At 37.0% G+C, this 25489-nt stretch overlaps 1 protein-coding gene across 2 annotated transcripts; it reads left to right on the forward strand.

The window, feature by feature from the left end:
• Positions 1-339: 339 nt before the first annotated feature.
• nsfa (N-ethylmaleimide-sensitive factor a) lies at positions 340-25180 on the forward strand (the record flags this gene model as incomplete). 2 transcript variants are annotated; one of them, XM_081361356.1, is made up of 21 exons in its annotated part: positions 340-418; positions 12194-12279; positions 13406-13505; positions 13737-13776; positions 13867-14033; positions 14121-14228; positions 14322-14397; positions 14492-14647; positions 14826-15025; positions 15393-15558; positions 16937-17011; positions 17114-17301; positions 17394-17489; positions 17612-17768; positions 18413-18546; positions 18691-18757; positions 19529-19608; positions 19765-19899; positions 20181-20294; positions 20702-20757; positions 24133-25180. In XM_081361356.1, the coding sequence occupies 21 exons, from the start codon at positions 407-409 to the stop codon at positions 24152-24154; spliced, it is 2235 nt and encodes a 744-aa protein (XP_081217482.1). The 2 variants fall into 2 exon arrangements, with proteins under 2 accessions (XP_081217482.1, XP_081217483.1); XM_081361357.1 differs by lacking the exons at positions 340-418; positions 24133-25180 and having other exon boundaries at positions 12197-12279; positions 20702-20761.
• Positions 25181-25489: the final 309 nt, after the last annotated feature.

A 25489-nucleotide genomic window follows, 5' to 3' on the forward strand; every position in this document is an offset into this window, starting at 1 on the left:
ACCCCTAAACCTACCCGTCATTGTAACCTTAACCAATGAAATTAGCTGTAGGGCGGGATTTCCGCTTAACTGGTTTGCGCCCTTTGGGATTTTTTTAAAAAAAATTATAGAAAGATTAAAAATACGGGAGAAATACGGGAAATTATTTAAACGGGATGATAGCGGGATAGCAATGTAAAATACGGGAGAATCCCGGGAAAAACGGGAGGGTTGACAGGTATGCTGTTGAGCCGACCGTTTTTAAAATGAACTGTTCAAAAGATTCGATTCACAAAAATGAGAGTCAGACTTCATATGGCTAGAAATCCTTGCGCATGCGCAGCTCCCGCCTGTGTCGCTGTCCGCTACTGAAGTGCTGCTCTAGTACTGCTGTGTGAAACTCCCGAGCAGCATCACCAACGCAAACATGGCGACCCGGGTAAGATATGCTTCCATTTCAATTATTCAACGAATAAGCGCAATTTTATTAGGAATTAGCACTGAGTTGAAATTCAACACAGTATTTCACCACAATCGCTCTCGAGAACAGCGTCAGCGTCCCTTTAAAAAATAAATAAAAAATCAAATCCTGTTTGATGCCAGCTACTGTCATCTTTCCTCAATGTAACCTGCAATACAGTAGCAGGTGGCGAAACGGTCATTTCTGACCACGACTGCAGCGATATTGCTGGTGTTTGGTTTACTTTGTTATTCATAGCATGCTAACAGTGGCTACGCACAAGAATATACGGGAAGCTACGCACAATAATAATAAACTTGCATGAGTGCTCGTATCTCGGCGGTGGCACGAGACTTCATTTTCTAGCATTTGCATGCGTCGTAAAATAGAGGGGATTGGTTGTTCTAGCCTGAGCCCATCGGTAAACAGGCAAAAGCTTAAAATAGAACCGAAGCGGTAGTCCATCGATAAGGTACTAGATGAACAGCAGGCTGCTGTTTCATTATTAATTATTTCATATCGTTGATACAGACGTATGTTTACAGAAGAATGTTGCGTATTTTCTGCTGCAGAACGGTGTCATGAAGAGTGAAATGACACGAATGTGCTCGTTCAGCGGATTTAACCTTGACATGGCTCGCGTAATGCTCACATAAGCTCATCACACCACAGTGTTTCTGCTTTAAGAGCTCGAGATGTATAACCTTGAGCAAGCATATCCCGTCCAAAATGATGCATTCGCTTCAAAATGTCCACAGAAACGCATTGCTCCCTCAATACGAATATGTGTTGTGCGCAAAGCTACAACACACTCTCTCTCCTTGCTGCAGGATTGGGCGCTATAGGTGGCAACGGGTGCTTTGCATGTCATTGTGACCAATTGTCGCTTGATTGATTGTAACCATAATTCAAATCCTTCCACTATATTGCAAGCATTTTAAGATTATGATATTCATGCAATCTCCTATCAAAATATATCTACATATGGAGAGAGGTTAGAGTGAAAAAACCTGCCAGTGAATAAGCAGGTGAATCTGATGTTCAGAAATTTGTGAATGCCTGTCACCCACCCACTCTCAGCTGTAAGAAAATCTGAACAAAGATGAGTCAGACAGAGTCAATTGTTTATTAAGAGGCCCATCATGTTCCCTGGTGTGACTCTACTCAAGGTTGAGTAAATCATGATGAGAATGAATAGAACTGAGTTATCAATGTCAGCAGAATGACTTATTCACATGACTTTTGATTATGATGAGATTTTTCTGCAATGATCAAGCCAGACCAATCCAGACAAACGCTGTGTGGGCATCCGTCACCCACAGAGTTCAGATCAGTGTTAAATGACCTAATACTTTCACTGCCTTCTTGGAGAGTATACAGTGCTATGCATAAGTTTAGACACCCATACTAAAATTGACTAAAAAGAGGAATAAAAAATCATCTTTTGGAAACTGAACTCCCCTAGAGTTCCCATAGAGGCAGGCAGATTTTTATTTTTAAGTATTTTTTTTTATATATTTTTTTAGGATACTATGCATCCTGATAAAGTTCCCTTGGCCTTTGGAATTAAAATAGCCCCACATCATCACATAGCCTTCACCATACCTAGAGATTGGCATGGTTTTATTTCAGTTAGCCTAATAGCTAGTTTGATTTGCATTGAGAGATGATCTTATGGAAAGTGCTCCATGCCAATCTCTAGGTATGGTGAAGGCTATGTGATGATGTGGGGCTATTTTAATTCCAAAGGCCAAGGGAACTTTATCAGGATGCATCCTGGATCCATGAAGTAACTGGCCTTTAAAAATAAAAATCTGCCTGCCTCTATGGGAATTTAACATAGGGGTGTCCAAACTTATGCACCCTGTATTTTAAGGAAGAACATTTATTTATTTACGATACATAATTCATTCACAAAGAAAATTGGTGTCCTTAAAGGTTGGATTTTTCCTAATTTTTTAAATTAAGGCATTAAGTTCAATTTCCAAAAGATGATTTTTTTATTCCTCTTTTTAGTCATCTTTAGTATGGGTGTCTAAACTTATGCATAGCACTGTATATGTGAATGATATACAGTCTGGTTGTGTCTGTCACAATGCTGTTTAGATGTATGTGAGATACAGTGGTTTCTGCTCAACATCTATTGAAGCTTCTTGCTTCTGCTTGTACCACATACATCATCTCTATTGAATCAAAAAATCTTTTTATATTAGTGTATAGGCTTCTGTGTGCATCAAAAAGTGGCCCGAGCTTTGAAATAACTGCCAAGATCTAAAGTTTATTAAAATGGAATGAATAATTTACATTATAGAGAAAGCCGCATCAGTCGTAGCTCTAGTTAAAGGCCATGCATGACAATTATTTTTATCCTTGTGTGTCTGTCGATCTTAACTTTGTGATCTGTGCCACTTATGAATTGGGCACGTGAACTAATAATGCTTAATCATACCCTCAGGGTGGATAAAGCCATTAGCTGGTTATGGGGTTGTTGGATTCAGTCCTGTGGCAGGACGTCCTCTGTGCAGTCAGGAGTTTTTTCTCAACTCTATTGATCAGGCTTCTCCTCATTTCTCATTGAATATCTCTCAAGAGGCCCAACCTCATTAAACATGGAGAGTAGGGCTGCTTGAAATAAATTATTACCCGGTACACTCACTGACAAATGAAATGGCACGCAGCATTTTATTTAGTTTATTTAGCAAAGAATTACACTGCAGTGTCTTTGTTTCAAATCTTGGTGAGATTTTAGGGAGAGAAAATAGTTTATTTTTGTAATGAATCCACTTGAGGCAAGTTGAACTGAACCCATGTACAGATTTGCTTAACAACACTTTTTCAAAACAAATGCAAAATAAACAAAGACTTGACTTGAACCATGACATACACATGAACAAAGCTAGACACAAGACAATAGGAACATGAGGGCTATATTACATACACAAAGACTAATGACTTAACAAGACACACCTGATAGCAATGAATGATGAACCAATGACAAAACAGAACAGAAAACCACATGACTAGAACAGCCAATGAAAAAACAACACGAAGCACATGACACAATCCCATGAGGAGCAAGGAAAACTCATGACATGAACGGGAAACATGACTAAGAGAAATTCAAAATGAAAGACAAGAAAACATGACCAAAACCAAATAACAGGCATGACATTTACTCTTCTGTTCTGGTATCAAATGCACTACATATGTGACCCTGGACCACAAAACCAGTCACATGGAGCAATTTTATGAAGTTTAGATTTATATATCACATTAAAGCTGAATAAATAAGCTTTCAAGTGATGTATGGTTTGTTAGGATAGGACAATATTTGGCCGAGTTACAACTATAAAAAAATCAAAACATTGAGAAATCGCTTTTAAAGTTGTCCATTTATGTTCGCAATTGTGCTGCATTCACTCACAAAAATATATTTACGGTAGGAAATTTACTAAATATCTTCATGGAACATGATCTTTACTTAATATCCTAATGATTTTTGGCACAAAAGAAAAAAAAGATAATTTTGACCCATACTATGTATTGTCGGCTATTGCCACAAATATACCCGTGTGACTTATGACTGGTTTTATGATCCAGGGTCACATATTAATATGTAGGCCTATTTAAATATTTATATGTTTTTGAAAGAATGCTCACCAAGGCTGCATTTATTTGATCAAAAATACAGTGAAATCAGTAATATTGTGAAACATTTTTACAATTTAAAGTAACTGTTTTTTATTTGAATATATTTTAAAATGTAATTTATTCCTGTGATGTAAAAGCTGAATTTTCAGTATCATTACTCAGGGTTCCCACGGGTCCTTGAAATCCTAGAAAGTTTGTGAATCTGGAAAAAAGAAAAGCCAAGGCCCTGGAAAGTTTCTGAAAATAAACATACATAGATACAGGTCCTAGAAAGTGCTTGAATTTATTTTGTGCAAGAAGTTTTCTAAAAAAAAAATTCATATTATTCCCTCCGGTCCACTAATGTGTTATTTCGCCAACACTTTGTGGCCTATGCTAGCTTGCTTGATTTACGCTAGTTATGCGCATTTATGAGTTACGTTAAGTGTTTCCCGCGTGAGATACTTTGTGTTGTACGTTGCCATTACGTTCACACGCGCAAAACTGTAACAATGTATTAACAAGGTAACAATGTAACCTTGCTCTCACTTGAAATGTGTCCCCACTAATAAGTCCTTGAATTTGAGGGTATTGGACCTGGAAAGTCCTTGAAAGGTCCTTGAATTTGAAGTTAACCAAGATGTGGGAACACTGATTACTCTTTATCATTAGTCTTCAGTGTCACATGATCCATCAGAAATCATTCCAATATGCTTATTTGCTGCTCATTATTATCAGTTTAAAACTGTTGTGCTTCTTAATATTTTTGGAAACTCTGTATTCACGCAGTATTCTTTGTTTAAAAGAAAAAAAATTATCTGAATTTTCAGCATCATTACTCCAGTCTTCAGTGTCACATGATCCTTCAGAAATATTCTGATATGATGATTTGCTACTCAAGAAACTTATTATCAATGTTGAAAAAATTTGTGCTTCAATATTTTGCATTCATCATGCATTCATACATTCCTATATACTGTATACAGTGAGGAAAATAAGTATTTGAACACCCTGCTATTTTGCAAGTTCTCCCACTTAGAAATCATGGAGGGGTCTGAAATTGTCATCGTAGGTGCATGTCCACTGTGAGAGACATAATCTAAAAAAAAAAATCTAGAAATCACAATGTATGATTTTTTAACTATTTATTTGTATGATACAGCTGCAAATAAGTATTTGAACACCTGAGAAAATCAATGTTAATATTTGGTACAGTAGCCTTTGTTTGCAACTACAGAGGTCAAACGTTTCCTGTAGTTTTTCACCAGGTTTGCACACACTGCAGGAGGGATTTTGGCCCACTCCTCCACACAGATCTTCTCTAGATCAGTCAGGTTTCTGGGCTGTCGCTGAGAAACACGGAGTTTGAGCTCCCTCCAAAGATTCTGTATTGGGTTTAGGTCTGGAGACTGGCTAGGCCACACCAGAACCTTGATATGCTTCTTACAGAGCCACTCCTTGGTTATCCTGGCTGTGTGCTTCGGGTCATTGTCATGTTAGAAGACCCAGCCTCGACCCATCTTCAATGCTCTAACTGAGGGAAGGAGGTTGTTCCCCAAAATCTCGCAATACATGGCCCCGGTCATCCTCTCCTTAATACAGTTCAGTCGCCCTGTCCCATGTGCAGAAAAACAACCCCAAAGCATGATGCTACCACCCCCATGCTTCACAGTAGGGATGGTGTTCTTGGGATGGTACTCATCATTCTTCTTCCTCCAAACATGTTTAGTGGAATTATGACCAAAAAGTTATATTTTGGTCTCATCTGACCACATGACTTTCTCCCATGACTCCTCTGGATCGTCCAAATGGTCATTGGCAAACTTAGGACGGGCCTTGACATGTGCTGGTTTAAGCAGGGGAACCTTCCGTGCCATGCATGATTTCAAACCATGACGTCTTAGTGTATTACCAACAGTAACCTTGGAAACGGTGGTCCCAGCTCTTTTCAGGTCATTGACCAGCTCCTCCCGTGTAGTTCTGGGCTGATTTCTCACCTTTCTTAGGATCATTGAGACCCCACGAGGTGAGATCTTGCATGGAGCCCCAGTCCGAGGGATATTGACAGTCATGTTTAGCTTCTTCAATTTTCTAATGATTGCTCCAACAGTGGACCTTTTTTCACCAAAATGCTTGGCAATTTCCCCGTAGCCCTTTCCAGCTTTGTGGAGGTGTACAATTTTGTCTCTAGTGTCTTTGGACAGCTCTTTGGTCTTGGCCACGTTAGTAGTTGGATTCTTACTGATTGTATGGGGTGGACAGGTGTTTTTACGCAGCTAACGACCTCAAACAGGTGCATCTAATTTAGGATAATAAATGGAGTGGAGGTGGACATTTTAAAGGCAGACTAACAGGTCTTTGAGGGTCAGAATTCTAGCTGATAGACAGGTGTTCAAATACTTATTTGCAGCTGTATCATACAAATAAATAGTTAAAAAATCATATATTGTGATTTCTGGATTTTTTTTTTTTAGATTATGTCTCTCACAGTGGACATGCACCTACGATGACAATTTCAGACCCCTCCATGATTTCCAAGTGGGAGAACTTGCAAAATAGCAGGGTGTTCAAATACTTATTTTCCTCACTGTATATAAGATTTCTGTTCTCACAAAAATTTTTCTTTAGTCTCTCAACTATCATGATGGCTTATTTAAGTGTGTTCACATATGATATTCTTCAGCATGTGCATTAAACCCTTTTATACTACAGGGCTGTTGAATGCTTGAATCTGATTGCTGGATGAACGTTCTGTTTTCAGCGCTGCTCTGACGATTTTGTCAGTAAAATAGTTGAACAACTTAAAAGCTACATGAATTTCTCACTAGCGAGGGAATAATGCCATTGTTCTTGGAGAAAATAAACGTAGTTTCGCTATTATTAGAGCCGCTGTTGCCGAAAACTGTTGAGAGACGCACAGACTCAGGTAATTCACACACGCTTAATCTCTCTCTCTCTCTCTCTCTCTCTCTCTCTCTCTCTCTCTCTCTCTCTCTCTCTCTCTCTCTCTCTCTCTCTCTCTCTCTCTCTCTCTCTCTCTCTCTCTCTCTTTCTCTCTCTCTCTCTCTAATAACTGCATTAATAACTGTATTAGTCTGCTATAAGTGGCTCAGTTCTCCATTACTAGCTCTAAATTGGCATTTTAGAATTAACAATGGAGGCTTGGGATGAGAAGAAATTAGTCCTACACACAAGAGCGTTCTAAGGCGGAAACCCTGACAAATGTCCGGAAATACATGATCTGAACAATGTTTTGAGGTGTGGTAACCGCAGTATAAGTGCAATAATTGACTCGGGGCCTTTGACTTATTGAAAAATGATGCATTATTTTTCGAAGGATTCAACGGCCCGTCGTCAGTTATTCCTTACTTAATCAAACTCTTCACCTTTAAAATGACTGGAAAATGTACATATATACATTTCCCTACCATCTCAGGGTTTGGTTTGCCTGTGATTTGCCTTTGCTGCTCCTTCAACCACACACGCAGTTGATCCTGATTCTGCTCTGCATGCTGCCTCATGCTGCACACTCTATTGTTTCTCGACCACATGCAGTCTTCTTCGGCTCAGTGTGGTGCTGGCTGTCTCAACTGTTTGTCTTATGTCCTTTTGCTCTCCCTCTTGCTTGTGTGCATTCATTGGCCCCCAAGGTTTTAATATTTTTCAAGGTATGTATGCTTTCCGAATGCTCTCTGCCTCCGCTTGTCTCGCTTGCCATATTGAGCTGTTCGCTTCACTTCTACTAGCTTTCTGCTCACCCTTAGTGTCCTGAGAGCTGACAGGCTGTAACCCCTGTTGCTATGTCCCTTCTTGGTAGCAACGGCTGGAGGGATCGCTACAGCGGTACAATGCCTAAACTGCGTCACAATGCCATCGGCATAAACCGATAACAACTCAAGATCATCTGCCTGTGTTCTCACTCTCAGGACAAATAAAGGTTCATTTGAGGTTGAACACTAAAGGGCCAACTATAATGACTGAATGTTGTGAGGGCCTGTGGTGGGTTTAAAGTGCATGCTGGCAGGGAGCCATGGATTATTGCTTTTCTGACTTGCAACTGAAGTAGGTCTAATTGCCGAACCGCTCTTCGTTAACCAAATTATGTCAGCCTGTTGAGTTAGCAACACCCAGACTTTGAATCAGATACAAATCCTCAGAAAGCCATTTAGTGTCCTTTAGTTCTGCCTTCCGGCCCCTCGACTGGAATACTACTATACAGCCATGATACAGCAGAAAAAAAAGACAATTCTTATTTTTATGGAATATTGCAGTGTTTATTATAAATTATTTATCTGTGCATTTAATTTTTTAATCTTTAATCAAAAACATTAACCTCCCCGCCTTCTTACTATGTCGTCTGTTCTCGACTCTGATGATGTATTCACTGGAGTGAGCAACCTGTCAATCATATGAAATTGCCGGAATTGTGGTTATTTTTAGTGCCATTATTTACATATAACTGACATATTATTACCACATAGCCCAGTGTACAGCATAAATTATTATCTCGCATGCAGCAGGTGTGTTACTCGCCATTGCTTTAATCTACTTAAATCAAATGCAAAACATTTCTATGGACGTATTGGATTTGTGTCTTCATTTTATGATGTTTTTGACCATCAGTATACTGCATTATATTCATGTCGCGCAACGGTGTCAACATGAACTCAGTTTCTTCAGCATTCAAAAATTGTGATGCCTTCTTTACCACTATGTCAAAAAAAAGTCATCCATGTACGTCAGAAGCATCTGTGCAAAATCTTTACCTTAAGGGGTACAACAACTCACTGGGGCAGTACACAACTTTGTTACTTAACTTCCCCTAAAAATGACATAGTACCTTAGAGTATATGTCATGTATGTTACTACTGCACAGTGACAAGGCCCTTAAAGGTAAGATTTTTTGCAATTTTTTATTTCTGAGAATGCACATTAGACATATCAGAGTTTTTTTCTCCATCTTGTGCTATTCTGTAGGCAAGTGTTCCTCATTACATACAGAAAAGCATTGCCGTGTTGTTCAATTGTAAAAGAATAATTTAATAACTATCGCCAGAACCTTTAGGATAATCGATACAAAATCTTTAGGATTTCAATACTAAATCTCTGAAATTTCTCTGAAAATGTGCCAAGGACTGTGAAACATTCATGAGTCATTTCCTTTGTCTGCACTTTCTAACAGTCTTTTGTTCCATTTTGTTAATTAAAAATCATAATAGTTAATTAAATATTTTTTGGCTAAAGATTGTTCATTGTTAGTTCACAATGCAATGTTAAAGGCACAATACGTAAGATTTTTGGATATAAAAAATATATATATTGTTGACTTTATGTGCTTATCCCAAATGTTTCCAACAATGTTTAAATCCAGAGAAATCAGCTATTTTAACCAGTGTAACAGCGCATGCCATTGCGTCACGTGTGAGTGACGTCATATCCGCGTTACCCTTGATTTGTGACTTCCATAGAAACCATGGAAACACCAAAGATGCTTTTATATATAATGCATTTTAAACTTTGTCGAAAGAAAAAGAATCCTTGTTATATAGCTCAAGACAGTTAGTCTTACTGTTTAAATCTCTTGATTTCTTGATTTACCACGGGTGACATGTTTGTACCATGCCTCAGAGACAACACTATTCTGTCAACTGGCTAACATAGCATAATCAAAAACAGCTTTATTTGTAACAGTAATACAGCATTTTCTCCACCATACAATATATTTTTTAATGTATTGCATACCATTTAGCAACACAAGTCATCCAGCTTTTATCTAGCTTACTGCTATGTGCAACAAGTGGCTCATACCAGCCACCAAGCGAACTTACAGAGTAACGTTATATCAACAACATTCAACACACTAAAACGTATTTTAGTATGATTGTTTTGACCAAGTAAAACAGCGCTGCGTAATTAACCTGTGTGAGCAGGGCTGCCAACTTTTCTGTTTAGCTTGGTGTGAGACTTATGGATGGGATGGTGGGGGTGATTTGGTTCATAAGCGTGCGATTCGATTCTGATCTTGGTTCAATATCGATTCATTTGGCTAAATATCAGGTACAGAAGGGTCTACACGGAAACAAATCTCTCAGCTAATGCTGTAAACATACAGGGAAACCTGTCAGCTGGTATTATTGTTAAAGGTTCAAATTAATAACTCATTCTTATACAATTGATATAGTGCGGTTTTTATAATAATGTTATATTATTTTTTAATAATATAAGAGTAAAAATATCATAAATATGTAATATAGTACATATTTTAGCAAAATGCTCCTCTCTAGAGTTAATTTTTCTAGCTAACATAATGGTATTTGAATGGTGTGACATGTTGTTCACAATAAGCTGTTTTATTCACATCTTTCCAAGGTTGAAACTCTCATTGAACGATTACATGAGAAATTATGTTTTTCAGTAAGCTGTATCTTTCAACATACCTTCTGATGTTCATTCATGTTTATTTGGTGCCTAAACAAGTAATAAAGTTTGTTTGAATTTTGTAATAAAATTGACAGAATTTGAAAGCTGAGACTTTGTTTCATATCAAAAGTAATCTGTTCTGTCTTGTCTTTCGACACGTTGTCAGTATCCTCTTTACTCCGCGATGTTTTTTTTTTTCACTGCGTGAAACAATGGTTGAATGCGTGTGATTTGGCAGCCCTGTGTATGAGTAGTAATTCAGCACTTGCGGCTGTTTTATTAGACTGAAATAAAATAATGCGGATTTAAGTGATCTAACATAAGTTTAACAAAGTTCAAGTACAGGGAAAAAGGGGGCGGACATTAAACGTAACTTTAATCGTAAAATAAACATAAGCAACAAAAACTAAAGGAGTGGCAGCGTCTGATTGCGGCATATACGCATAATAAAAACAGCAACATAAAATGTCGCTTGCGCCCGGTTTCGTACCACACTCACGCTAAAAAAACTTTAATACACTAGCTCATCCATGAACATAATTTCTGCCTGAGTCCCTCTCGTCGTATTGCTTTCCATCGGCTGTGGAGAATAATATGATAACTCCCATGATTCCACGCTCATTCACTGCATCATCAAGCTACGCCTTTGTTATTGTTTTGAATAAGCGACCTCTAGCGGCGAAACTTACATACTGTGCTTTTAACTAACGTTAACACACTAGTTTTTGTAAATCTAGTTGTTCAATAAATCTTTAATTGTTTTCACTGAAGTTTTCTATTCTTGTTCGGTCAGTCATTATGTTTCTTTCTGTAGCACTCTGTTCTTTTCATGTACGCAGATGGGAACAGCATGCAGCCCTTATTTTCAATTAGCTCTCCTTGTTTTGTTTTCTGTTGTAGTCTGTTTTATTTACTGTTCTTTGGTTGGTTGCTACAACCAAAGAAGGAACAAATAAAGCTAGAACACCCGTGAACCTTCACTGTCAGTATTTGCTTAAACTAAATTATTTGTCTTAATGTTTCTCATTTACCCATGCTTAACACATTAGGTGACTGGTGCTCTTAGTCAGATGAATTTATGATTATTTTTTTGAGACCGTTCCCTGGCCTTTTTGTTTATCGCCTCATCTGCTGTTATCTAACACTGTTTACACTATAAAATGTTATTGGTTTGGGGTTTGTAGGATCTCTGTTGCAATAAAACATGATGCATGTGATGCTGGAAGGAATGTTTAGATGAGATCTTGAAAGAGCATTAAACGAACAATCAGTTTGCACAGTAGAAACAGCTTTCCATCTTGCTATTTTACACCATGGGATTTAGGCCTACTATTTTTAAAATTCAGCAGAGAATCATGGGAACTTCATCATATGGTGTGGCTTAAATTTTTTATGAGAGAGAACACCCAGTGAGCTAATATAGCAAGATGCATAAATTAAAGCTGAAGTGTGTAATTTCTGTGGCACTAGCGCCACCAAGTGGAATTGTAAAAATGACCGTTCTCAAACAGGTTTCCCCCCAAGTCTCTGCATATTAGGCTAAGTGAATAGAAGAATGTATTTTAACCAGAAATTACACACATCACCTTTAAGCTTCAACATCAATAGCCAGACGTCTTTCTCATGTCAGGCAAACTTCTGCCTCTCGTTGTCTTACTCTCTCTCTCTCTCTCTCTCTCTTTATTATTATCTGTCTCTGTGCAGACGATGCAAGCCGCTCGATGCCCGACAGATGAGCTGTCACTGACGAACTGTGCTGTAGTTAGTGAGAAAGACCTGCAGTCTGGACAGTGAGTATTCACCCACACTACAGACCTTCACAGATTTGTCACGGTTGCACACGGAAGCTAATCAAATGAATTATTATTATAGATGTTATATTTAATATAGTATAGGTTTGTAATAGCTAAGAAAAGTGACATTAATATGTGTGATATATGAGATAACATATGATAATAATAGTATTATATTCTTATGGGTTTAGTAGAAACATACTAAACATGCCTTATAAGGGTGAAAATGCTCCTAAAAAAACCTCCAGGAGCAAATAATGCCCATTAATAAAAACATTTCTGCCACAGACCCTTAAATATTTATTGTGGAAAATTTTCAATCTTATGCAGCATAAAGTACTCATTATCCTTTTGAGGATTTATCATATTAACACTGTAGAGAAAGTTCAAACATATAATGAATGCTCGAGAAGTAGAGCTGATGGTTTTCTCTTGGCTTCAACTGTGTGTGTCCTTGGAATGTTGAATCAGTCCTGACATTAACTGAGGCTGACAGCGTCTGCCGCAGTGCCTCTTGCTGATGCCTCATGTCCAAGAATATATTACAGCATGATGGGTGATTTGTGTGGGTTTGAGTTGGCATATTGATGTTAATGTCTGATGTAAAATACTGTATTTTGTTGCATATATACTCTGTATATATTGTAGCGTACAGACTGAAATTGCTGTTTTATTTTGCACCAGCAGTTATAGGGTTAATGCAGTGAGTTCGAAAAAAGGCCGGTATAGAGAGAAACGCGCGAGTGAGTTAGGCTGGTGCGTTTGTGTGCAGTTTTTCTTGCGTTCCGATTTAAAGTTCAGAAACGGAGCCTCCCTTGTCTGTCGTTCTTCAGACGTTACGGTTACAATATATAGAATTGAATAAATTGACATGTGACATAACCCTACTAAAAAAAGAGCCATTGTCAGTCACACATATAATCCCAAACTAATCTCGGATTATGGTGTCTAAGGATTGGTGCGGTTGTAATCGTGCTGTGTACTTGACTGGAAAACTGCCTTTTTACAGGTTAAAATAATGTTCCCAGATATAAAGTCACCGTAGTTTATGTTAAACATCATGTTTTTTGTTTTGTTTTTTACGTTGCTGTAGAAGTTGAATCTTTTCTGCATCTCTCTCCAGGCATGTGACTGTGAGGACAACACCTGCCCACAAGTTTGTGTTCACAGTGAAGAGTCACCACTCTGTGGTTCCTGGAACCATCGCTTTCAGTTTGCCACAGGTGCAGGATTACCGTCAATATCTTTTACTTGTGATACAAACACAGCAACAAACACTCCAAATATAACATTTTACTCCAAAGAACAACTACCAAACAAATTTAAAGGGATAGTTCAGCCAAAAAAGAACATTCTATCATCATTTAAGTATTGATAATCAGATAGTTTGCTTGTATTTTTATGGACCTTTTGCAGTTTTATTTTATTCATTCTCTTCTCACTTATTCTTAAAGAGGAAATGGGCAGGCCTGTCCATTGGACAAGATATCGAAGGTATTGTACGTTGCTTCAAAGGAACATTTGCAACAAATAAACAATGTTTCGATGATCAAGTAATCAAAAACCTTTTTTTCCTCATTTCAGTGGCCAACTACAACTTTGACAAATCCAAACAGTGCATTGGTGCCATGACCATTGAGATTGACTTCCTGCAGAAGAAGAGCACCGACACCAATCCTTACGACTCAGACAAAATGGCTGCCGAGTTTATCCAGCATTTCAACAGTCAGGGTTTCTCTGTGGGGCAGCAGGTCAGAATTGCATCACAAAAACTGAAAAAAGAGAATGATGTTTAATTATGCTTGCTAATTTTTTGTCTTGTGATTTCCCTGTCATAGCTGGTCTTCAGTTTCTGTGATAAACTCTTTGGGCTAGTTATCAAGGATATTGAGGCGATGGACTCCAGCATACTGAAAGGGGAACAAGCATCTGGCAAAAAGCAAAAGGTATTGTCACTTTAATGTCATATAAAAATAGCATTCCAGTAGTTAATTATTTAATTATTTAATTATTCTTTGTTTTGACATCTAACTATACAGATTGAGATTGGTCTGTTGATTGGAAACAGTCAAGTGATCTTTGAAAAATCTGAGAGTTCATCTCTTACTCTAGTCGGTGAGTTTTATCACACTTGAAAATGAGTTTCTTATCATATAAACAGCCTTGTAACTCAGCGCTAAATCTTACTCTTTGTCTTCCTGCTCACCAGGCAAGGCCAAGACCAAAGAATCCCGTCAGACGATCATAAACCCTGAATGGAACTTTGAGAAAATGGGCATCGGTGGTCTAGACAGGGAGTTCTCAGATATCTTCCGCAGGGCCTTCGCCTCTCGAGTCTTTCCTCCAGACATCGTGGAGCAGATGGGTATGTGCTGTCTTTACTTTCCATTTTGGTGTTATCTTGTAAAAAGTATCCATTCACCAGAACAGTCCATTTGTTTTGATGTTATAATCAGTTATAGTAAACGCTTTACTCAGATGCATTGATTGTGAATAATGTGTTTCGGGGAGTGTCTGTTGTAAATGAGTTGTTTCCTCTGCAGGTTGTAAGCATGTGAAAGGCATCCTGCTCTTTGGTCCTCCTGGCTGCGGTAAAACACTGATGGCCAGGCAGATCGGTAAGATGCTGAATGCCAGAGAGCCAAAGATAGTCAACGGGCCAGAAATCCTCAACAAGTACGTGGGTGAATCTGAGGCCAACATTAGGAAACTGTTCGCAGATGCTGAGGAGGAACAGAAAAGGGTGAGATGACAAACTGCACTCAGACGCATAGACTTAGCTTTAATTACCCTGTCCTCACCACACAATACTTTATTGTACTATAGTGTCTTTGTTACACATGTTACATGTACTTACTGTAGTAATAACAGTAAATTAAATGAAACTAGAACTAACTTTTTGCAACACCTGCCAATAGCCGGTGACTTAAGAAAATGTACCGGCCAAGAAACTGGATTTTCAGGTTGGCCAAACACTAATTATAACCCTATCTCTATAGTAAGTACATCAATATTTAATCAATATTAGCCTACTCAGTACTTAATGTATAATTGCACTGTAACAAGGACACCTTAAAATAAAAGTGTAACCCTATCTTTTTTGTGTGCAGTTGGGTGCTAACAGTGGTCTACACATCCTCATCTTTGATGAACTGGATGCTATCTGTAAGCAGCGTGGTACAAGTGCCGGAAGCACAGGTGTGCACGACACTGTGGTCAACCAGCTCCTGTCAAAGATCGATGGAGTGGAGCAGCTCAACAACATCCTTGTCATCGGTAAAGATCTGCAGCTGTTCTGTTTGCAATATTTAGTTGGAGCTCTATGGAATTTTAAATCTATCATTGCGAAAAATGTTAATAATAATAATGTCATAAACTGCTATAAGACATGAAATCTTAGGATCCAAACGCAATAGTTTATTTAAAAGGGTAATCCACAATCATAGTCAAAAACAGGCAGAAAGTCATAAACACAGGGTAAGCGGTCCAAACCATAACAGGGCACAGGAACACAGGCAAGCAGGTAAAATCCACGAGAGACAGGCAAATAGTGTAAATCCGAAAACAGGCAAACAGGGTCAAAACCAAAAGACACAAAACCACAGGAGTGCTCAGAAATGCAGTATGACACACCTGGGAACAATCAAAGAACTAATCAACAAGAAAAACTTAAAATGACTACAAAACATGGTGCAGAACAGGGCATAACAAAAGTCCACACAAGACCAGGGGAACACAGGCTGGGATTATGACAAATAATAATAATAAAATTCATATTATTAAAGTTCAAGTTTATGGCAAAACTGATGTGAGTTTTGAAAGAATGTATTGATTACTGTCCAAAAACAATTTATTTAGTTTTATAATAATTGTTAAATTATTAAACTCTTTTTAAATTATTTTAAAAGTTACTTTTACTTTTAAAATATTAATAATAATAACAATAAAGTTTATTGCAAATCTGATATAAAAGAAATGATTGATTATGGTCCAAAAATTATAATTAACTATAATACTATTTTAAATAATAAATATAATAATAATAATAATAAAAAACTATAATAGTAATAATAATAATTGTTGTTATGGTTATTATTATTAAAGTTAAAGTTTATGGCAAAACCGGTGTGAGTTTTGAAAGAAATGATTGATTACTGGCCAAAAACAATGTATTTAATTTTATAATAATAATAAAATTATTATTATTAAAGTTAAAGTTTTATAGCAAAACTAATGTGATGTTTTTACATAAACCTAAATAAAATATTGTTTACAGTCCAAAAATAATTTCTTTAGTTTTATAATAATTATTAAATTATTTATAATATATATAATAATTATTAAATTTTTTTATATATATTTTATAATAATAATAATAATATGTTTTATTGCAAAGGGACTTTTAATTGTATAGTAATAATAATAATTGTTATCATTATTGTTAAAGTTCAAATTTATGGCAAAACTGATAATAATAAATTATATAATACTACTACTACTACTAATAATAATAATAATAGTAATATTATTATTATTTTTAGATTACTGTCAAGTTTTTATGTTAAGCATAATAAAAGTCACTTTTAATCTCTTATATCCTAATGATCTGTTTGTTTGTTTTCTTCTAACTTGTGCTTTTATCTTTTTCTGGAAGGCATGACTAACAGGCCTGACCTCATAGATGAAGCTTTGATGAGACCTGGCCGATTTGAAGTAAAGATGGAAATTGGTAGGACCTCAAAGACTTGCCCTTTGTTCAAAAAGAAATACTTAACACTCTCTCCGTTACATCTCTGTTTATGCTCACCTATTTGTCTGTCTCATCACCCAGGTTTGCCAGATGAGAAGGGCCGTGTTCAGATCCTGAACATTCACACATCTAAGATGCGAGAGTTTAACCTCCTGGCTTCTGATGTGGATACTAAAGAACTTGCTGCTGAGACCAAGAACTACAGTGGAGCTGAGCTGGAGGGCCTGGTCAGAGCTGCCCAGTCCACTGCCATGAACCGCCACATTAAGGTGCCGAGTACTGTAGAATGATCTGTGCATGCCTTATCAGGGATATGTTTTCATAACTGAAAGATCTAAACTCATGTCGAACTCTATTCCAGGCCACATCTACTGTAGAGGTGGACATGGAGCGAGCAGAAAAGCTGCAGGTCACTCGAACAGATTTCATGACTTCCTTGAATAACGACATCAAACCTGTAAGTATCTGCCGTGTTGAACAATTGTATGTTTTCAAGAGCAGAATGATTTCAGAGTTCAGAGAATCAAATGTTGTAGCTGAATTTGTCAAGCGAAACCATGTCATTTTGTCCCTTGTTAGGCTTTTGGCACTAACCAGGAAGACTATTCCTGTTACATCATGAACGGCATCATCAAGTGGGGTGATCCGGTGACCCGAGTGCTGGAGGACGGAGAGCTGCTGGTGCAGCAGACTAAAAACAGTGACCGCACCCCACTGGTGTCGATGCTTCTTGAGGGTGAGGTTGTTCTCACAACCTTTATGCTAACATTACAAAAATGAGTTTAATTCCCGGCTCGAGGTCAATCCTGTTCCTTAAGGAAATAGATTTTGAACGATAACATAAACCTTCAAAGACAGACCTACTGTGAGCTATGAGGTTGTTAATCCATGGTATTTGCTTCTGCTCAAGCCGTCAGCCTGCATTATTTCAGCTTACTTTTTAAGTAATCGTGATAAACAGTGGAATTCCTGGTGAAAAACTACATTACCCATGATGCTGTGCAGAAAATTACACCACTCAGTGAGTCGAAAATAGCAACATGCTCCAAAATTGCTCTTTAGTCAATCTCCCTACGCGCTCAGAATACTGACTTTTTTTATATATATGCATATTTTCTTAAAATAACTTAAAATATATTGTTTTTATACATATAATAATGTACATTCTTATATTTCTCTGGATTCTGCTGTTTGCAATGCTTCATGGGATTGTAGTTCTTTACCTCAATAAAATCGTTAAGTACACAGTCCTTTACCTTTGTCTTTTTGTCAAATTGTAAAACCTTTTTAGCTTCAAATGACTTACTACACAATTTTAAAATCCTTATTGGAAAAGTTAATGAAAAAAATAGTCCTGACACATCCTGTTTTTGGCCTCAGGACCTCCTCATAGTGGAAAGACAGCCCTGGCCGCCAAAATCTCAGAGGACTCGGAGTTCCCATTCATTAAGATCTGCTCTCCAGACAAGATGATTGGCTTCTCAGAGATCGCCAAATGCCAGGCAATCAAGAAGGTTAGTGGTAACGTGTGCTTATAAACTGTAATATAATATATTAACTATATGTAATGTATTCACATGACTTTTCAAAGGCAAAATTGTTTCATTGCCCACAAAAATGCTCAAATTGTTAATTATTTTTTTAAATTTTCTTCTAAGGTCTTTGACGATGCTTACAAGTCTCAGCTCAGCTGTGTTGTGGTTGATGACATTGAGCGTCTGCTAGGTTAGACTTTTTTATTCAACTTTGTTGATTCTGTTTGCTTAAACTAGGGCTCTTCAGCAGGGGAAACTGCCAGTTATTGTTTCATTTTGATCTAGTTTTTGCGAAGAAATAAAAAGAACATATGTGACCCTGGATCACAAAACCAGTCATAAGTCGCACGGGTATATTTGTGGCAATAGCCAACAAAACATTGTATGGGTCAAAATTATCGATTTTTCTTTTATGCCAAAAAAATCATTAGGATATTAAGTAAAGATCATGTTCAATGAAGATATTTTGTGAATTTCTTACCGTAAATATATAAAACATTTATTTTTGTGAGTGAATGCAGCACAATCACGAACATAAATGGACAACTTTAAAAGCGATTTTCTCAATGTTTAGATTTTTTTGCACCCTCAGATTCCATATTTTCAAATAGTTTTATCTCTTAACCTAACAAACCATATATCAATGGAAAGTTTATTTATTCAGCTTTCATATGATGTATAAATCTCAATTTCAAAAAATTGACCCATGTGACTGTTTCTGTGGTCCAGGGTCACATATGTGTTAAACATAAATACAATTAAACTAAAGTTAACAAGCAAATGTTTTTTCCCCTTTCCAACATGATACACAAGTATGATTATGAACTTGTGAATTTATGTGGTGAAGTGCTGAAGACCCCTGGTTTTAAAAATGTATCGTTGCTTGTTGGAATGACTTTTAATGTTATTACATTATTGTACACTATTAACGGTACACTATCATTCATGTGTGGTGAAACAGATTACGTGCCGATTGGACCTCGATTCTCCAACCTGGTTCTTCAGGCCCTGTTGGTTTTGCTGAAGAAGACTCCACCTCACGTAAATTCTGATGTTTTCATATAGGGGTCATTTATGTGCATTTGTAAATGTGTATCACTCTTTTTTCTGTCTCTGAATGCATTTATCCATGTACTGCGCGCTTGTTAGATTATGAGCATAACACGTGACGTCTGGTGTTCTTCTTTTCATCTGAAGGGCCGTAAGCTGCTGATCATCGGTACCACCAGCCGTAAAGATGTGCTGCAGGAGATGGAGATGCTGGATGCGTTCAGCACCACCATCCATGTGCAAAATATCTCCAGTGGGGAACATCTGGTTGAAGCCTTAGAGGTGAGACAGAGTGGATGCGGAGGAAAAGTGCTATATATAAATAAACAAAAATAATAGTATATTTAATAGAAGAAATAATGAATTAAAAAAATACTATTGAGATACATAAAAGCAAGAGGCAAGGCTGTTATTTCACTATTCTAGTTTAATGCTGTTTCAGTATTAGCCAGTAGAGGGTGCTATTTAACCACACTGCAAAAATGCTGGCACAATTTTCCTACTGCATTTACTTGCTTAAAATGTTATCATCATACTTACCTTTTTTTTCTGTTGTTTACAAGCTCCTGGGCAGCTTCACAGATGCTGAGAGAACCACCATTGCCCAGCATGTGAAAGGAAAAAGAGTTTGGATTGGCATTAAAAAGCTTCTCATGCTTATTGAGATGTCTCTGCAGGTAAGCGTCAGTGGACTGTGCTGTCGTTTAACCTCAGACCGACGCGAGACTAGTCTGTAAATACTATTGTGAAGCATTAAGAGTCACCCAAACCCTTTAAATCTTTAGAATTTATTTCTACTAGAAGCTATCAACCTTGCAACTTTGCCTTGTTGATTTGTCTCTTCATGTTGCCGGAGGTGTGGACTAGAAATTTAATGAGCTCAAGCAGCTTCCAACCGTCTAAATAATTCAATTCATTTTCTATGCTTTTTATAGCTGTTTCATGCACAGAAGGATCACACTCTACATCTAAATGACTGTCTAGCAATCTCATGAGCTCACTTCATCTCGTGACTGACACATGCAGAGAACCAAAGCGAAAATGAAAGTTTATTTATAGCACGTTGTGTTTACTCTCTTCTCAGATGGATCAGGCGTACAGAGTCAGCAAGTTCCTGTCTCTGCTGAAAGATGAGGGAGCGTGAGTACTCACCACTACAATAATACGTTTCATATTTGTCCCAACAATGTCTTCTAAAAGCAGTATTGCCACAGACACACTGCATCACAAACCTGATGGAGAGTTACACTGTTTTTTTTTGTTTGTTTTTTTCTTCACAAATTTGATTTTGTTAATTGACAGGCTGGATGAAAACAATCACATCCGAATTTAACTCTCCCCATGAAAAAGGATGGTAAGGGTGTTGTGGTATCTAAGTGTGTTGTACTTAGAGTCATCAGAGTAGTTGCTCTGAAATATCTTTACCCTTGCGTTTACCCTTAAGAAACCTGAAAACCAGTTTCCTGTAGCAACTCTATACAAGCTAGAACCTGATGTCTGTGTTCATATGTTTTTTTTAAAAATCAGCTTTAAACATTAAAACGTTACAGTTTAAAAGTTTTGGGGTCAGTAAGATTTTACTTTTTTAAAAGAAATTAATACTTTTATTTAGCAAGGACGCATTATATTGATCAGAAGTGACAGTAAAGACATGTATAATGTTACAAAAGATTTATATTTTACATAAATGCTGTTCATTTAGAATTTTTTAACAAAAGAATCCTGTAAAATCACAACAAATCACAAAACTTTTAAGCAGCACAACTGCTTGATGGACTCCAAGACTGATGCTGAACATTCAGCTTTGCATCACAGGAATAAATTACATTTTAAAATGAGAATGAGAAAGTTATTTTACGTAATGTTATTTAAAGGAACACTCCGACTTTTTAGGACTTTAGCTTATTCACAGTATCCCCCAGAGTTAGATAAGTCCATACATACCTTTTTCATTTCTGTGCGTTCTGTAAGTGTTATTTGACGCACCCACCGCTAGCTACGCCTAGTGAGAATATAGTTCCCAGTATTTATACGATTAAAAATGGTCTCTGTCTCATATAGCCTTGTTATTTGTACACGCTGTGACTATACAGATCACAACATGTAAATAGGAAAATGTTTGCATTATTTTGTCACTTATTGGGATTAGTATGCTACCATTATCCATTTACATCCAGTCTTTGTGCTAAGCTAGGCTAGCGGTGGGTGCGCCAAATAACACTTACAGAACGCACAGAAATGAAAAAGGTATGTATGGACTTATCTAACTCTGGGGGATACTGTGAATAAGCTAAAGTCCCAAAAAGTCGGAGTGTTCCTTTAACAATATTAATGTTTTACTGCATTTTTTGATCAAATAATTGCAGCTTTGGTGAGCATAAGAGACTTATTTTAAAAACATTGAAAAATCGAACCGCCCCCAAACTTTTGAATGGTAGTGTATAATAGATTCATTCTGTTCTTATACCTTACAATTAAGTAGGCGGTTATAGGATTATACATGCATTTTGTTCTGTGTGTAAGCTAGTGTTTCTTCCTGTCCAGCGCCTGTAGAGGTCAGACCTTTCCAGTGTGAATCATCGCAGATTACATGAACAAGTGATTCATTCTGAAAGTCAACATGAAATGCTGAAAACTCATTTTTCTTCTAGAATCGGACACATTTTTAGTTGAAACAGGATATTCAAGAAAAGAAAAGGGAAGAAGAAAAAAAGTATTTACCACATGTGCTAAAATAATGTGCACATTATATAATTATTTCTGTGGTTTGAGTTTTTATTAAAGGGTTAGTTCACCCAAAAATGAAAATTCTGTCAGTAATTACTCACCCTCATGTTGTTCCAAGCCCGTAAGACTTTCTCATCTTCGGAACACAAATTAAGATATTTTTAATTAAATCTGAGAGCTGTCTCACTCCTCCATAGGCTACTCTGTAATTGAAACTTGCCAGCCCAGAAAGTTAGAAAAGACAATGTTTAAAATAGTCCAAGTGACTACAGTGGCTCAACCATAAGTTTATCAGGCGACGAGAATACTTTTTGTGTGCAAAAAATCCCCAAAATAACGACTTTATTCAACTATTCATTTTCTTCTGTGTGGGCCGGCAAGTTTCAATTACAGAGAAGCCTATGGAGGAGTGAGACAGCTCTCAGATTTCATCAAAAATATCTTAATTTGTGTTCCAAAGATGAACGAAAGTCTTACGGGGTTGGAACAACATGAGGGTGAGTCCTGACAAAATTTTCATTTTTGGGTGAACTATCCCTTTAAGGCCAGTTTTCATATGTTGATGCATGTTTAAATAAAATATTTGCTTTAATCAATTAAAATGTTAGTTTCATTAACTAAAAAGTAATGAATGAGTAATGCAGAGTAACGGTCAGAGTAAGATAGCTTAAAATTAATGAATATCACAGGATATTGATATTGACTAGGATATTTTAATCAAAGCCCTAAAACATTTAAGCTACTTTACTTTACTATATATATATATATATATATATTTACTATATAATACTTTACTGAAACAAACCAGAAATTACTAAAAATTAACATTGAATAGTGGGAAGTGGGCATTAGAATAGAGCGAGATAAAGAGTTAAAGTGGAGAAGAAACAGAAGTAGTGACAAATCTTTTCTTCTGTATTATGATGTGTAATGGATTGTATGGCATGAGACAGGACTTGGTTCTATCCTGTTGATTGCATTTTGAGATGTGGGCATAATTCCACTCGAAAATGAATGCAAGCTTGCAGTTGTTTGTAAGAAAGGGGCGGTGTTTGAGCAGAAGAAATGATTGGAGAAGTGTGGCATACATCACCAGAGAGAAGTCTGTTGTTTCACCCAAAGATCAAGATCAATAGGCCTAACATGAATAATAAAAATAAAAAAAGATAGTGTGAATTTTAATTACATGCCGACTTTTAAGAATACATTTACATTTACATTTAGTCATTTAGCAGACGCTTTTATCCAAAGCGACTTACAAATTAGGACTAAATTAAGCGAGAATAGAAATGGAAAAAGTATGAGGGCTTAGGCATGTTATGGATAACGTAAAAGTTTTTCATTTTGAACAGTGTGCACCAATCATACACAATAATAGCGATAGCAACTTTATTTATGTAGCACAATTAAAACAACACAAGTTGAGCAATGTGCTTTACAATGTCACACAGAAAAAAGAAGAGAAAAAAGCATCACATAGGCAACACATATTATAAAATGATCACTGATTAAATAATAAGAGTAGGAATGTGCATTAAGAAAGAAAGCAGGGTTAATTCTGAATTCATGTTGACTTTATTTATTAGAAAACCAGTCAATATTGGTAATGATTGACTTTCAGATGGCAGCCATCAAAGTCACAGAGTCTGTGTGCCAGAGCTTGTCTGTAAATTTGGACTGTGCCCAAACAGGGGTCTGAGGTGAAACCCCAAACCAACCGGCGTACAGTACACGCTCCCACAGAGTAAACACTCAGCGCCTCCTCACGCTCCATCCTTCTCTCTGCAGAGATCGTGGTTTCTACGAGTAACAGAAGACAAGAGAGCAGGACGCTTGCTGTTTCTTATAATTGGAGGCACTTGATGCCATCTGCATGTTCCCTTGGCAACTACAAGCAAACTCCACCCAAACGACACCCTCCCAATACTGATAACTGGACGGCGATCACACAGCCGCCCCCTCATACCAAACCAATATCAAATATAGTCTTGTGCTTTGTGTAATATTTCTGTGCGCTGTTTGTTTATTAAATATCTGTTTCAATCTACCCAAAGCCATGAATATGTAAGAAATCTGATAAAAAAATGTATATATGCTGCTGGTTGCAGAACATATCTAGTGAATCTATATCATGCAACATGTGAATCTTTAAGTAGGACATAAGAAAGCTGTTTGTGTGTGTATATAGTGAAGATGAGCCGTGCTGTTCGTAGTGTGCATACGCAGAACCCTTCCTTTGTGATTGTGTTGTGGTAACACAAGAAGACAACATATAGATCACAGTGTTATTTGATATTGTACATAGGTTCAAAATATGACGATTCTATTTGTTTCATTTGTTTTGTTTTGAAGTCACTGTGTCAGAGCTGGTAATATTTAGTGAGTGTATGTAAACTTCTCGAATGTATGTACTGTATGTGCGTACTAGTGTTCGAGAAGTCAGCACTTTTTTTTTTTTAGATCAACCTTGAGTTCAGTTCTACAGTGGATTGATAATCTGTTGTGGTCACTACATGAGCGTCTGTTGGTGTGTGTGAGTGAGTGAGTGAGTGAGTGAGTGAGTGAGTGTATTAATGAATAAGGCCACAGAGTGAACTAGTTTGTGTGGCTGTATTGATCTGTGTAAGTATAGTGTGTGTAGATATTGTTTTTGAAATTACTATTCATGAATATATTGTTTTATGTATTTATTTTGCCCGCCCAGTCATTCATATAGTTTATGTGACCAGTGTTCAATGTCCAGAGCTCTTTGATCTGTTATGACTATTGGAGATGTACGACCAGATGCAAAATGTGTTACTGCAATAAAAAAATAACAGGCTGCCAGTAAAAGTTTACTCCTTTTTGTGCTGTTGAATATTCCTTCCATTGCTGTGCTAGTAGCCACAACAACAGTGATTTGCAGTGTTATTAGTACTATTGTGATAAAAAAAAGGGTTAGTTCACCAAAAAATGAATTGAGAACATGTATTGTTTTGGAATGGAGAACATAACATCTGGAATCAAAGGTTTAAAATAAGCAGCTTTGTCATGGTACTATTGTACAGCGGTCAGTTCCAGTCTTCCCATTTGATTCCAGCAGCAATGGGACTTTTCACAGTTTGTATTATTCAATAACTCTATTTCATCGATACACCAGTAGGTG

The sequence above is a fragment of the Scardinius erythrophthalmus genome (assembly GCF_964197995.2).
Source record: "Scardinius erythrophthalmus genome assembly, chromosome: 1".
Taxonomy (NCBI): domain Eukaryota; kingdom Metazoa; phylum Chordata; class Actinopteri; order Cypriniformes; family Leuciscidae; genus Scardinius; species Scardinius erythrophthalmus.